Genomic DNA, 16,293 nt, shown 5'->3' on the forward strand with positions numbered 1-16,293 from the left:
GTATAAATACATGTATAAACATGTATATTTTTATATTTATTATTTATACATGTATAAACATGTATAAATACACGCATTTAAATTTCATGCGGTTGCATCCATGCTGTGGAAGCCGTTCACAAAATGGCGCTCATGACTGAACAACTAAACTGAACTGCACCCATGCCATCAACTGAACCTTGGTCATTTTCCAAGGTGTATATTCCTGATATTTTTTAATGTTTTTTTTAAATCAAAAGCTGTTCCTTTGGTTAGTGTTGTGGCTCATCTGCTACCACCCGTGCTTCGTGTGAACCACAGCCATATTAGGGAGAACTGTGTTCAGTAGCGTCCCTTTTTAGTCTGAATTCCAGAAAGTTTCTTGGTGATAAGACTTCTTTTTTAATTTTTAAAAAAATTTTAATTTTACTTTATTTTACTTTACAATACTGTATTGGTTTTGCCATACATTGACATGAATCCGCCACAGTGATAAGACTTCTGACAAATTTTATAAGCCTGAATTTTATGTGACTTGAACTGAATTCATGTTCTGAATTTATAAATTTTGTACGTATTTTAAAAGAACACTTTTAAGTTTATGCATCAGTTGAGAGAGAGATAAGCTTGCTTGTAGTGAAGGACTCTGGAGATCAGGAACCGGAATACTTGGGCTATGTGGTAGTGAAGCCTCCTACGTGGGTCATTGCAGTGGCTTTGGACATGGTTCCTTCCTTAGAAACAGTTTTTTTTTTTTTTTTAAAATTCTAAAAACTCAGTTTTGTGTTATTTCTACAAAGACTTTCCATGGTCTGAGATTATAAAATAAAAAATTTCCACACTCTTTTAGTTATTCTATGGTTTCATTTTTTTGTTGCTATTGAAATATTTTCCCCATCTGGAATTTGTTTTGGTGTGAAGTTTAGTTAGGGAGCTACATTAATTTTTTAGGAGCTACCTAGTCAACTATCCCAGTACTGGTTTTTTTTTGAATGACCTTGTTTCTCTTCTAGTTGAAATGCACCTTTGTCAAATATTAAAAATCTGTTTATGGTGTCTCTCACTAAATGGATATAGTGTTTTCAGTGTTCATTTAGTCAAGTCTATTATTTTACAGTAGGTTTAATTTATTTGAAGAGCTAGTATGTGGAATAGAATATAGGCTTATTTTGAATACTTCCACAGGTTAGAAGTTGGGTAAATGGCAGAAAATCACAGTGAGATACCTTTCAGTTCAGTATAACAAGGACCTATCTAAGCTCATGTGCTTTCTCACAAAATATTTATTTCTCTAAAAATCTGTTAGTTTTTTTTTATCTCTGTTGTAACCTCTGACTTGATTTTATGTCATGCCTAAAATGCCCCTTCTGTTAACTTTAAAATTGTTTGTTTTCCTATGTTTTCTCTTCCTATTTTCCTGTAGGTACTACTAAAAATTTTAGACCAGTATAGGCAGAAAGAGTATGTAGCTCCCCGTGTTCTTCAGCAAGCTTTCAACTATCTCAACCAAGGAGTTGTTCATTCTGTGACTTGGAAGCAGATGAAGCCGCACATACAGGTTAGTGTCAGTGAGCAGGTCTCCGAAATTATCCTCTGGTTAAAAATTTTCTAGACAAGGTCAGTGTTAACTAATCCAAGATTTTATATTTAACATATTTTTGTTTTCATTAATAATTTCAGAAGAGTATCTTTTGTTTCATATAAAGAGTTTAGAAGTTTAAATATTTGAGAAGAATGAGGCCTTCAAGTTAAATGAGTTGATCTTGGTTGGAATCTCATTTAGCCTCTGTTTTTCCTCTGATATGTCAGATAGTATTTTTCTCCCCTCCTTACCTGCAAGTTGCTAGGATCAAATGAGGTATTTTGTATAACAGCATTTTGAAACCAGTCGCCAGGGCTGTAGTTAAGGTAGTGTTCTTTTGTAGGAAATGCAGCCTGATACATGACCATTTTCTTTTGTAGGTTTTTATTTCTTTTTTTAGGTTGTTAAATTCTACAGCAAAAGTTAAAGTTTTCTGTTTGTATCAATTTTACTTAAAGGTAGAATTCAGCATTGTTAAGCATTGATTAATTCAGCATTGATAAGGGACAAATCAATGAAAAGTTATGGACCATTGATAAATAAAGTAATATTTACATACAGATAACTGGATAATTTGAAGATGTTAGGAACTAAATTTTTTCCTCTCAAAGTATGCGTTCTTTAATTCTGTAATCTCTAAGATGGTAGCTGAAAAGTAAAGCAAATTCTTTTATCTTTGGTGTCTAGGATAGATTTTGTTTAGTGTTATCTTATTACAGATCTTAAAGATATGTTAGAAACATTAATATGACAGTTTGAAAAACTGACTTCGTAAAGCCTTTCATTATTAATATTCCCCAAATGTGAATACTCTATATCCATTTATTGGTTTGTTTTTTCTCTTAGAATATCTCTGAAGATGTGATTTTTTCTGTGATGTGCTATAAAGATGAGGATGAAGAACTGTGGCAGGAAGATCCATATGAGTATATAAGGATGAAATTTGGTAATTGAAATTATTTTATTCCTCATCAGTTCCTGGTTATATGAAGTAGTATAACTAAATTTATACTTTTGAGTAGATTTATTACTTTTTGAAATTCCCAGAGTTTCTGCTTTGCATGATAAATTCCAAAACTTGTGAAAGTTTTGATGTTCGGCTGAGCCAGTGGTCTTGAGATGAGAAGCTACTTTATTTATCTAACCCTCTCAAGGATGCTGAAGCAGTATCATCTCTATGCAACTCTTTCTTTTGTGATGCTGATCTACAGAGTCCATTCCTTTCTATGACTTTTGGGCTACACATTTGGGTTTGTTCTTGGTCTGGGAGATCCTTTGCATTTCTGCATATTTTAGGAATGCCGCGATATAGTTTGTGTCCTTATCCTAGGGACTGAATATTCCTCAGGGGAAGGAAATTACCTTTGTTGACACCAGTGTGTGGCTCTGTTCTCTGTGGGTTCTTTTAGCCTTTCATCTTCCTGGAGGCTGCTGAACTCTGTAGGTTGCCCAAATTCATTCCTCTTTATTCCTAGTATGAATTAATCACTTCATGCGTACTCAGGCAGTTAGTATAGGAAGATGTTACTTGTGTACCACTGTTTCTCCCACAGTGAAGAAGCTATCTGGGGGCAGGGACTATCTTCACTTCAGTCCAGTTCAGCTGCTCAGTCCTGTCCGACTCTTTGTGACCCCATGAATTGCAGCACGCCAGGCCTCCCTGTCCATCACCAACTCTTGGAGTTCACCCAAACTCATGTCCATTGAGTTGGTGATGCCATCCAGCCATCTCATCCTCTGTCGTCCCCTTCTCCTCCTGCCTTCAATCTTTCTTAGGATCAGGGTCTTTTCCAGAGAGTCAGTTCTTTGTATCAGGTGGCCAAAATACTGCAATTTCAGCTTCAGCATCAGTCCTTCCAATGAATACTCAGGACTGACTTCCTCTAGGATTGACTGGTTGGATCTCCTTGCAGTTGTAGGGACTCTCAAGAGTCTTCGCCAACACCACAGTTCAAAAGCATCAATTCTTCAGTGCTCAGCTTTCTTATGGTCCAACTCTCACATCCTTACATGACTACTGGAAAAACCATGGCTTTGACTATATGGACCATTGTTGGCAAAGTAATATCTCTGCTTTTTGATATGCTGTCTAGGTTCGGCATAACATTTCTTCCAAGGAGCAAGTGTCTTTTAATTCCATGACTGCAGTCACCATCTGCAGTGATCTTGGAGCCCCCCAAAATAAAGTCTGGTGCTGTTTCCGTGTTTCCCCACTCTATTTGCCGTGAAGTCATGGGACTGGATGCCATGATCCTATTTTCTAAATGCTGAGTTTTAAGCCAGCTTTTTCACTTTTTCCTTCTCACTTTCATCAAGAGGCTCTTTATGCTTTCTTCCCTTTCTGCCATAAGGGTGGTGTCATCTGTGTATTGGAGGTTATAGATATTTCTCCCAGCAGTCTTGATTCCAGCTTGTGCTTCATCCAGCCTGGCATTTCACGTGATGTACTCTGAATATAAGTTAAATAAGCAGGTTGACAATATATAGTCTTGATGTACTCCCTTCCCAATTTGGAACCAGTCTGTTGCTCCATGTCTGGTTCGAACTGTTGCTTCTTACCTGCAAAAAATATTTCTCAGGGGGCAGCTAAGGTGGTCTGGTATTCCCATCTCTTGAAGAATTTTCCAGTTTGTTGTGATCTACATAGGCAGAGGTTTTGGCATAATCAATAAAGCAGAAGTAGATGTTTTTCTGGAACCCTCTTGCTTTTAAGATGATCCAATGGATGTTGGCAGTTTGGTCTCTGGTTCCTCTGTCTTTCTAAATCCAGCTTGACCATCTGGAAGTTCACGGTTCACGTACTGCTGAAGCCTCACTTGGAGAATTTCGAGCATTACTTTGCTAGCATGTGAATGAGTGCAATTGTGCAGTAGTTTGAACATTCTTTGACATTGCCTTTCTTTGGGATTGAAACGAAAATTGACCTTTTCCAGTCCTGTGGTCACTGCTGAGTTTTCCAGATTTGCTGACATATTGAGTGCAGCACTTTCTTAGCATCATCTTTTAGGATTTGAAATAGCTCAACTGGAATTCCATCACCTCCACTCGCTTTGTAGTGATGCTTCCTAAGGCCCATTTGACTTCATATTCCAGGATGTCTGGCTCTAGGTGAGTGATCACACCATCATGATGATCTGGGTCATGAAGATCTTTTTTGTATAATTTTCCTGTGTTTCTTGCCACCTCTTCTTAATACCTTCTGCTTCTGTTAGGTCCATACCATTTCTGTCCTTTATTGTGCCTGTCTTTGCATGAAATGTTCCCCTGGTACCTCTAATTTTCTTAAAGAGATCTCTAGTCTTTCCTATTCTATTGTTTTCCTCTATTTCTTTGCTTTGATTACTGAGGAAGGCTTTCTTATCTCTCCTTGGTGTTCTTTGGAACTCTGCATTCAAATGGATATATCTTTCCTTTTCTCCTTTGCCTTTAGCTTTCTTCTTTTCACAGCTATTTGTAAGGCCTCCTCAGACAACCATTTTGCCTTTTCCATTTCTTTTTCTTGAGGATGTTCTTGATCACTGCCTCCTGTACAATGTCACCAACCTCTGTCCATAGTTCTTCAGGCTCTCTGTCTATCAGATCTAATCCCTTGAATCTATTTGTCACTTCCACTGTATAATCGTAAGGATTTGATTTAGGTCCTCCCTGAATGGTCTAGTAGTTTTATCTATTTTCTTCAATTTAAATCTGAATTTGGCAATAAGGAGTTCATGATCTGAGCCACAGACAGCTCCCAGTCTTGTTTTTGCTGACTGTGTAGAGCTTCTCCATCTTTGGTTGCAAAGAATCAGCCAATCAAATTTCAATATTGACCACCTGGTGGTCTGTCTTGCTTTATTTTGCATTCTCCATTCCTCTACAACCCTACACGACTTTGCAAGTTCTTGGCACTAGTCTGCATTCAGTGAAATGTTCAAATAAATAATGATAAGACTAGCATTACCTAAGGCATGCTGAAGGGACTGTGACCACAGTGCTTTCCTCTTCTTGGGACATGTGTTTCTGGTTACCTGAACTAAGCCTACTAGAATAGATGCCAGATGATTGGTCCATGTTGTTTTCACAGTGCTTTATGTTTAGTATTATTTGATTCGGTAAGTGAGGAAGTGCCTCTTTCTCTTGGAGACAAAGTACAGGAAAAGCAGAAGTGTGAGAATAGTAAATGCAAAAGTATTTACCACTGGTTTATCCTTCCATTCTATCATTTCCTTTTCAAAACATGATACATAATGCAGGATTTATTAATTCCCCTTCCTAATGCTTTAATGGGCTTCCTAGGTGGCACTAGTGGTAAAGAACCTACCTGCTAATGCAGGAGACTTAAGAGATGTCGGTTCGATCCCTGTGCCAGTTGATCCCCTGGGGGAGGGCATGGCAACCCACTCCAGTATTCTTGCCTGGTGAATCCCATGGACAGAGGAGCCTGGTAGGCTTCAGTCCATAGCACTGCACAGTCGGACATGACTGAAGTGACTCGGCACATGCACAGTGCTTTAAATAGCACAGAATTACTTGCTAATCTTTCTTCTGTCTTATTTAAGGCATTCTTTTTAGCGTTTGGCTTTTCTATACCTGTGAACTTTTATAAGTGCAGTGTATTTGTTCAGCTTTCTGAAAACTACTGTTATTTTACTTACTCTTCATATTAAATAAGAAAGTACTTCAGGTTTTGGAAAATATAATAGTTAAGAGCTCTGTGTGTTACATTTTATTGATTAAAAGAGAATATGGATAACTCAAGACTAGGTGGTGTCTTTTTTTCCTTAATAGTTTCCTTCTGTGGACTAGAACGCAGTGGCTAGTGTGTGTATTTTACTTTTAGAAAGCTATTGGGGGAAACAGTTACTAGTCTCCTTTTTATATTTTTGTCATGTGCAGTTATTTATATGAACAAAATACTTCTAAGTATATTGACTGATATTAATAATGGTGTTTTTAGATTTGGTAAAAACTGAAGGAGAGGGACTTATCTGCCGGTCCAGTGGCTAAAACTTCATGCTCCCAATGCAGGGGGCCTGGTTTTGATCCCGGGTCAGAAAACTAGATCCTACATGCCATAATTAGAATATCCCACATGCCCCAACAAAGATCGATAATCCCACATGCCATAAGTGAGACCCATCACAGCCAGAGAAATAAATAAATATTTTTAAAAAAACAGACTGAAGGAGCTCAGGCCTTGATGTTAAGACAGTCTGGATGTGAATACTGGCCTAGTTGCTTACTGTGTAATTGTGGACAAATTACTTAACCTCTCTGAGATGCGGTGTTTTCAGCTGTACTGACTCGTGTGCATTTGTGTGTAATCAGTTTGTTTCTTTCTCTTACTGTGTAAAGCAAGATGAGAACCTTTTTTTGATATTTGTATCCCCAGAGCTTAGAACAGAGCCTGGCACACAGTAAACAGTAAATACATTTTTATTGTTTTCTGATAGAGGTAAAGCATTTTTCCTATCCTCAGTGGAACTGTATTGTTTTAATATGATTATTTAAAAGGACAACCTATAGAGTTTGATAAATATTGTTGTGTATGAGAGCAGTCATGATATGTTCTTAGCTTATAACCAGTGTTATATATGGACTGTTTTATTTCTTGGTTCTGGAGTAGTGGTCAGTCAGGTTTAAACTATAATAAGTAGTTGTATTTTTGCTAACATGGTTTAAACTTTTAAAATCTAAAATCTTAGATATTTTCGAAGATTATGCTTCTCCTACCACAGCAGCCCAGACTCTCTTATATACTGCTGCAAAGAAAAGGAAAGAGGTATGTAGTTATTCTTTTTAAATACAAAACTGAAAGGTGACTGTGTTGATTTGACATTCTAGTGAATGCCCCTTGTAGTTGAAAAATTATGTTAGTAGTTATAATCTGTAACTTAAAAAAATTTTTGTATCCTCATAAGGGAAAAGGAATATTTTTTCTTAATTGTAGTTGCTTGATAGAACACAATAAAATGTCTTTATTTTTGAAAATTTGTGCATCATTTTTAATATGATAGTAAAGCAGTGAAAGCTCATGTAGACTAAAGTGGATTCTTCTATTTCTTTTCTTTAGGTGTTGCCAAAAATGATGGCATTCTGTTATCAAATCCTAACAGACCCGAACTTTGATCCTAGGAAGAAAGATGGAGCCCTGCATGTGATTGGTTCCCTAGCTGATATTTTACTGAAGGTTAAGCTACTCAAATTTACTTTACTTAATAACACTGTGAAGCATAGGCAGATGAGATAATATGAGTTATGGATAATTTAAAATTGCTGACTCTGCATAATTGAGTTGACTAAATATTTTTCTTTCTGTCATTTTAATTTTTTTTAATTTAAAATGGCTTTTTATTCACTTTTTCAGTATGAAACTGTTGTTATATAAAAAAGATGATACAAAATAACTTTAGGGTTGTTTCTAGAAAGATCAGTCGATATCAAGTTTCTATCTAAAGCCTATTTTTCTCTTGTTTTAAAACATGCATTATGTAGGTCAATAATTTTACAAAATTTAAATAGAAGTATATTAAGTGTTTCATAAGAAACAAGCTTTATTAGGAAGTGATTTTTACATATGAAAAAGACATTAATAAGTTAAACTCAATTTCTATTTCCTAACAGAAGAGTTTATTCAAGGACCAAATGGAGTTACTGTTGCAGAATCATGTATTTCCATTACTATTGTCTAACCTGGGATACCTTCGAGCCAGAGTAGGTTTTTCCATATTTCATTATGTCTCGAAATTAGTGTCTTGAAATCTTCATTTGTAAGTTAATTATTGAACTAAATACTTTTGGACAAATTTATCTTTTACCACACTGGGACAAAATGAAGTCAGTGAGAATGTCTTTTATAGTCATAAAAGCTGAATAAAGAGCAAATTAGTAAATAAAGGGATGTATAGATTTTAACTCCAGCTGCCCCCCCTTGCCTCACTTGCTGCATATGCAGAACATACTGTGAGAGGGGTGATGCTGCAGCAGTGGTACCATGTAAATTCATAAGCTGACTAAGTTTTAGTGTCCAAAACAGCAGGAAAATTATATTTTGGCTAAACTCTTGATTATGATTTCTAGTGTGATAGTTAGATATACTTTAATAACATGCAGAAAATAATAATCCATGTAAATTTATTTGTATTCTAAGTATATATTATTTATGGAAGCAATATATTTTATGTAGAAATAAAAATAGAACTTTTAACAGCCTAGTGCTTACTTTTGTAACTATATCAGCACAACAAAATATCTTGCTAAAACCAATATGTTAACAATGCCTTGTCACCAACGCATTTTATAAATAGAAGACAGGGACTTTCCTGGTGGTCCCACTGGAGGACCACTGTGCTCCCAATGCAGGGGGCCTGGGTTCAATCCCTGATCAGGGAACTAAGACCTGGAGCAATCAAATAAATGAATAAATAAAAATATTTAAAAAGAGATAATAGTCACTAGAGAAATATTTGTGTGAATATAGGTTAGAAATGTAGAGGGTGTGCAAGTATTTTTATAAGTAGGTTCCTATTTTTACAGACTATTGTATGTCTCTTGCAAGTCGTTAGTCATTCAAATTAATTACTGTCAATTGTATTTTATGCAGTAGAGATTTTAAAAAAATAATATGATTTAGTGGTCCAGTAGTTTAAAGTTTGGTAATTTATACAAGGTTAAATTTTTTTTTTATCTTCTGTGACTGAAAAAGTCAAGTTTCCTAAGCTGATTAGTGTAAGGGAAAATAATATTTTATTCATTTTTGCTATGATGATCAGTAAATGAATGTCAACACTGGCTTGTGCTTTTGCATATAAATAATAAGTTGTGAGTCATAATATTTATTAAAGCATTGACAGGATTTTTTTTTTAGAGACACTTAAGTTGGGTTCTGTTTAATCTTTCTTATGAATAATGATATTGCATAAAGGTAATTTAGAAGTAATAAAATTGCCTTTCTTATAAGAACTATGGAATCGTGAAGTTAGCAACTGAGACTAATATGTTTCCCTCCAAAAACCAAATAAATAAATAGTACATGGTAGGATTAAAGATGTTTTACTTAGAAGTTTTTATATTCATTGTTACATAAAACCATAATCCTAATAGTTTCCTACTAACTTTTTCCTTATAACATAGTCCTGTTGGGTACTTCATGCATTCAGTTCTTTGAAATTTCATAATGAGCTCAACCTAAGAAATGCAGTTGATCTAGCAAAGAAGAGCCTGATTGAGGATAAGGAGATGCCTGTCAAGGTTGAAGCTGCCCTTGCTCTTCAGTCATTAATTTCTAACCAGACACAAGGTAAAACCAAAATTATTATTAAATTAACAAAATTTAAAATTTAGAATAAGAATACATTTTTTAGAGGGTATTTTTAATTAAATAATAATTTTGATGTTGTCTTCTCAAATAGTTTTGTTTACTTCCTTGTCTTAAAGTTCAGAGTTTGGGTTTTTGATCTTTTGCCCCTTCAGAATTTTATGAGTTTATTCTTGCCACTTTTAGGAATGTCTGTTAACTGTGGTTTCCAGAAGAATTTGAGATTAGGAAACAAGTTGATGATTATTAAACATTAGGGTAGATGGGGAATCGAGAGACCTAGGAATCTAGTTTTGACTGAGCTCCTGCCTTGCTGTCTAGACCTGGGCAAGATATGTGATCTGTCAAGGCATAGATTGCCATATATTTAAATTTAGGGGGATTGGACTAGATGGCTTCAAGATTCCTTTTAGCTCTAGGATTCTTGTGATTCTGTCCGTTCTGAAAGCAGCAAGTTGCATTTCTAGTGAGTGATAACACATATCTCCTTTGTTTGTTTCGAAGAATGCGCTGTTCAAAATTCAAATAAACCTTTAAAAGTAAATTCTGCATTATGAAGAACATTAGCCTTTATCCCTATACAACACTGTTCCAATGGAAGGCAATATTAGATAAACACATGTGGGGAGAAGAGTGGTTGGAGATGGGGGTGAAAGAGTGAATGAGCATCATCAATGTGGGCATAGTCTTTATGTAAGTGGTTTTTACACTTGTATCATGCTGTCATATTCCTGTTTGATAAGTCATGCTAATGACAGAGGATACATGTGATTCAAATTAGTTCAGGCAAATTTCTCAAGGGAGCTATTGGCATTTGGGGCAGGAGAGTTCTTCACTGTGCAGGACTGATTGTCCATATATTACTCGTGGGGAAACAGATACATTGGTGAACATTATTTTGGTACAACTTTATAACTTACTTACCATCAGGCACATATGTATCTGGAACCTATTACCCTGTGTTATTTACCTTGTGACCAAGTAAGTTTCACTTGTGAATCGCTAATATTTTTTACTGAGTTTGTTTTTTATTGCATTAGCCAAGGAATATATGAAGCCACATGTAAGGCCTATTATGCAGGAGCTGTTGCACATTGTTAGAGAGACAGAAAATGATGATGTTACTAATGTTATCCAGAAGATGATATGTGAATACAGCCAAGAGGTAGCCTCAATTGCTGTGGATATGACTCAGCATTTGGTAAGACTGGGCGTAGTTTTATGTTAGTTTGGTATAAAGGCTTTGAATAATCTAAGTAAATTAAACTCCAAAATTTGAAGTTTAGTTTGTATGTAACTGAAATGCTAATGTAAAAATATTTGCTCTAATAATTCTGACGGTTAATAATTTCAATGTATAGTTTTCAGTTTTCCTAGATTTTGGATTTATTTACTGGCAACCAGAAGTTAATTATTTGCTGTTTGATTATAATAGCTACTATATATTCCACTTTAGTGACTAGATAAGGGCAAAGTGGCTATATTTAAAGCATGACAGTTTCCACCATCAATATTCACTTGGCAAACTGCATATCTTAGTTTGAGCAGTGGTGGCCTTTGGAGATGTGACACTGTCCTTTTGCTCACTTCTCATAGAGAAGTGTGAATGTAGCAGTACTAATTGTTGAATGTGTTTGCTATTTTTGTAGGCTGAGATATTTGGCAAAGTTCTTCAAAGTGATGAATATGAAGAAGTTGAAGACAAGACTGTCATGGCTATGGGAATTTTACATACCATTGATACTATCTTGACAGTTGTAGAAGACCACAAAGAGGTAGGATTTTCTTGTGTTTTATGATGTCATTATAGTAACTGAAATTTATATTATCATTGGTCATGAATTTTAAAGTCTTGACCTTTAAATTGCTGGTTATGTTGCTGGATTTTAAAAATTACCCTCAAATTTTAAAGAAAAGTATTAAAATGATTGAAGGGAAATGTTGCATGTGATTTTAAAGTATATAGTATATCTCTTTTGCTAAACTTAGTTCAGTTCATCACATCTGCTATGTGCCAGGGTAGGCTTGGGGGAAAACCAAATTTAATAGAACATAGCCCTGTTGTTTGGAATCCACAGTCTGGTCTTCTTGATAGAGAGAGACTGCCATTCAGTTACAGAGGCAAATTTTAAATAATAGAACAAAATACTGATGTAACAAATACCTGAGAATGGAAGGGAAGAAGAGCTTAAAACATCATCTTTCCTAGGCTGAATTCCAGAACAACATTGGATTAAGAATTTGCGCAGATGTTTGTCAAGCACTCTCATATCCGTTCAGTTCAGTTCAGTTGCTCAGTCAGGTCCAACTCTTTGCGACCGCATGGACTGCGGCATGCCAGGCTTCCCTGTCCATCACCAACTCCTGGAACTTGCACAAACTCATGTCCATTGAGTCGGTGATGCCATCAACCATCTCATCCTCTGTCTTCCCCTTATCCATTAGCTGGTAGAATGTTACCATGTCCCCCTGCCATAGCGCGGGTATTGGTAGTGCCCTTTCGCAGAAGTAGAGCACAAGGTTCAGGTAGTATCTCATGTTCATGGAGTTGGGAATTTGTAGATTTAGAGTTGCAGTCAACTGATATATCCTGATAATATATCAATTATTGCCTACCTAAAACCTGCTGCTCTCCTCCGCAAGTATTATATATTATATAGCCTTTACTTAAATTAGATTTGTGTTCATTACTTCTGCCAGCACAGTTGACTTGTTTGGCAGTGATGGCAGCTCTCGTTTTATACAGTGGGACTTAGGAAGCAGGTGCTGGTTCTTTAAATAGCATTGTTAAACCCTGTGGCTGTTGACTTATCGTGTGTTTATCACATACTAATGGATGCTTACCAGGTTCTTAAAATGGTTCAATTTTCTTCTCCTAGGCAGGCCTTTCTTTGCCTAAAAGACTTAATATGAATTTTTGTTTTCATATTCATTATTGTATTTCTGTGTCCTTGTTGAAAGTATATGGGCCTCTCTGTAATGGTGAGATTTTCAAGTTGAACTGCATGTATACTTAAGGATTATTCTTTCTCTTTTTATGTAGAACTTGTATTTTAAATTTGAAGAGAACTTAGAAATCGTCTTGTCAAGTTTTCCCAAATATGTTTGTCTGGAGGATGGGTAGTAGTAGGATAAGCATCAGGATTAGTTTGAAAAAAGAAAAAAAAAAAACCAACCCCACCATTTTATGTTTCTGTTTTAATTTTTTAATTCTTGATATTACTTTAATTTTGAATTTCAAATAAAGTTAAAGGAGCATGTGACCTTATTGTGATTATCAAAGGAGGAATGGGTTAAAGTTGAGATACACTAATCAGATCTAGCTTCCCTAACCTATAGATGAAAAATCTTAAAGCCTTTAGCTAGATGGCTTTGCCAAAGTCATAGGTAACTAGAGGCAAAACAAGGACTGGAATCTTGGTCTCCTGACTGCCAGTCTTATGATTTTGAACTTTGACTTACTAAAAGCAAGCTTTGAAAGCAAGATTTCCTTAAAAGAAATATTTACATGTATATAAATACTTAATGTATGAAGAGTAAAATTAGAAATCTGAAAAAGATGGCTAGTATTTTTATGTCTTCACATTGAAGTCCTAGATATATTAGGAATTAAACTATTGGCATAAAATATGAGATAAGGAATTAATTTAACTTGTAATTTTATTATGATTTTAACCCAAATTTCCATCATTAGCCCACTTTTCAGAATATCCTGGTTATTCTTTGATGTTTAATTTTCACATGGAGTTTAGTGTTAACTTCTTAATTTCTCTTCTCAAAAGGTCCTATTGGAAAAAAAATCCTATTGGTATTTTTATTGGGATAATATTAAATTTATAGATTAAATTAAGGGTTATGATGAATTTTAAACTAAATGTTTAAAATTTGTCTTTAGGTTACTCAGCAGTTAGAGAATATCTGTCTACGTATCATTGATCTTGTTTTACAGAAACATGTAATTGGTAAGTTCAAAGATACAATAAAAGGTAAACTGAGACTATTTTTAAATTTGATGAAAAATGCATTTTAGCCCTTCAAATTCAACAAGATGGACAGTTTTGAGAAAGAGAAGCTTGCCTTCTGTTCAATTTTTAGATATACTTTCTAATATTAGATTTCTAGATTTTCATTTAGAGGTAAGCTTAACATACCCAATTAAGAATTTTTGTTGTTGGAGTTTTTAAAGAACAGAGATTTTAAATGTGTTTTAGAAAGAAAGAACTAAGATGAGGTTCAGGTGAGGTTACTTTAGGATTGAAAAATGTGAGATGATAGGCATATATTCTATCAGAAGTGTGAATTAATTGTTATTCTGTTTATGTTATGATACCTGAATTCTGAGTAGAGTCAGTAGTTAATGCTGGATGTTATAGATTGATTGGGATTTGTAGAAGAGGCAACTTTTCATAGTATCCAAGCATTTTGAAGATACCAGCCACAAGTCTTGTGGGTAGGAGAGAAATGTAGCCTGTATAGTGTAAGAGATAGAAAGATGGAACAAAAGCAGGTTACCACATTAGAGCAGCCGTCTCCAAACTTTTATCATTCACACCATTAGTAAAAAACTGAGCATGTACTTCTAATGTATGTGACTTATACTTGAGTATATATTTATATGCAATATACATGTTACTGTGCTACATTTACATACATAAAGAGAAATGTAAAACATGAGATTAAATATAAATGAATAGTTTATCTCTACTAAGTGTTCTAATACATTCTTCTCCCATTTTAGAGGATTATCCTCTGCTTTGCCAAAGTAGTCCTTACTTTTGAAATCATCACTATAAAGCAGTTGTTCTCAAACTTTGATGTGAATAAGAATCACCGAGGATCTAGTTAAAATGAAGCTTCCTGGACCATAACTTCAGAGATTCTGATACACTCAGAAAGAATATATTCACTTATGTCCTTTCTGTGAAGAGATGTAACTGAAAATTCTCCATTAAAAATATTCTTTTAAGGACTTCAAACATGTGAAAACATTTGACTTACAATATTGTATTAGTTTCAGGTTTACAACATTGTAATTGGATATTTTTATAGAATATGCTATATACAAAGTTATAAAATACTGACTATATCCCCTGTGCTGTGCATTACATGCTTGTAATTATTTCAGGTCAAGGGGATTAAGAGGTACAAATCACTACGTGTAAAATAAATAAGTCACAAGTATGTAATATCCATTGAAATTTAAAGTAAGTAGTCTTGAGGAAAAAACTGTGAAGTAAAGCAAAGTGAAGTGGTTTATACCAACTTTCTGTAATCTGCCTATACCACATTTGTAATTTGGGCAATTACAACATCAGGATGTTAAGAAAAGAAAAGGGGCCTATTTCTTGAGTGTAGTGGGCAGAGGAGAAAAGTTTCAATTGCCTATCTCCTCTAATCTCATCTCTAGTGCCAAGGTGATCTCTCTCGTGTTTTTAGCTGTGATGCATGAACTGTTAATGGCCCTTTTTTTGAACCAATATTTAGTCATGTAAGATTTTAGGTTAAACCAGAAAAACCTAATTCTGGAAGATATTGTGGGCTGTTAATGTAGGACCCCACCATAGCAGTCTGACCATGTTTATGTCCATGGTCCAGTCTTTTTCCACTGTCCCACTTTTGCCTCCTTCTTTTGCCTGTTTTTATTGCTAATTTACTCTTGAACTTCATGTATTATTAAAAGCTAGGCTTAGCCATGGGAGAAGGCAATGGCACCCCACTCCAGTACTCTTGCCTGGAAAATCCCATGGATGGAGGAGGCAGGTGGGCTACAGTCCATGGGGTCGCCAAGAGTCGGACACGACTGAGCGACTTCACTTTCACTTTTCACTTTCATGCATTGGAGAAGGGAATGGCAACCCACTCCAGTGTTCTTGCCTGGAGAATCCCAGGGACGGTGGAGCCTGGTGGGCTGCCGTCTATGGGGTCGCACAGAGTCGGACACTACTGAAACGACTTAGCAGCGGCAGCAGCAGCAGCAGGCTTAGCCATTACTGATTTAACAGCTCTATCTTATGCAGTAAGTCAAAGTTAGTACAACCATCCTACCCTAATAGTCCGTTGTCTTAGCTGATACTAAATGAAAAAAACTTACGGTTAATTTAAACATAAATGGAATTGGTAGAAGGATATTGGTAGCTCACCAAAGCAGTGGGAAGGCTGGAGTTGGCCAGAGTCAGCCAGGATTCTGCGATAAAAATGGTCTGCTTAGAAGGCCTGTGCTGCCTTGCTCAACACTGGGTCCTACACTGCTGCCCATCATAGTCCAAACTCCCAACACAGACCATGATCTTCCTAATTATTCCCCACCTCCCACAAAACAAACTGGAAAAGCTCTGTGCCTTTTAGTTTCTCCCTCAGATTCATAGTCCTGGTCTTGAGCATCTTGAGTGGCCTGGTAAAGTACACAGGTTGTAGCCATCAAGAGCATGAAAGG

At 35.6% G+C, this 16,293-nt stretch overlaps 1 protein-coding gene across 1 annotated transcript in view; it reads left to right on the forward strand.

The window, feature by feature from the left end:
* IPO8 (importin 8) overlaps positions 1-16,293 on the forward strand; it is a 68,169-nt gene that overhangs the window by 24,196 nt on the left and 27,680 nt on the right. The window contains exons 9-17 of the mRNA XM_068970430.1: positions 1,403-1,537; positions 2,408-2,507; positions 7,249-7,325; positions 7,617-7,733; positions 8,168-8,257; positions 9,677-9,842; positions 10,901-11,061; positions 11,510-11,635; positions 13,756-13,822. Of these exons, the coding sequence (XP_068826531.1) occupies positions 1,403-1,537; positions 2,408-2,507; positions 7,249-7,325; positions 7,617-7,733; positions 8,168-8,257; positions 9,677-9,842; positions 10,901-11,061; positions 11,510-11,635; positions 13,756-13,822 (1,039 nt within the window). The remainder of the gene's footprint in view (positions 1-1,402; positions 1,538-2,407; positions 2,508-7,248; positions 7,326-7,616; positions 7,734-8,167; positions 8,258-9,676; positions 9,843-10,900; positions 11,062-11,509; positions 11,636-13,755; positions 13,823-16,293) is intronic.

Source organism: Capricornis sumatraensis, chromosome 4 (assembly GCF_032405125.1).
Source record: "Capricornis sumatraensis isolate serow.1 chromosome 4, serow.2, whole genome shotgun sequence".
Lineage (NCBI taxonomy): Eukaryota > Metazoa > Chordata > Mammalia > Artiodactyla > Bovidae > Capricornis > Capricornis sumatraensis.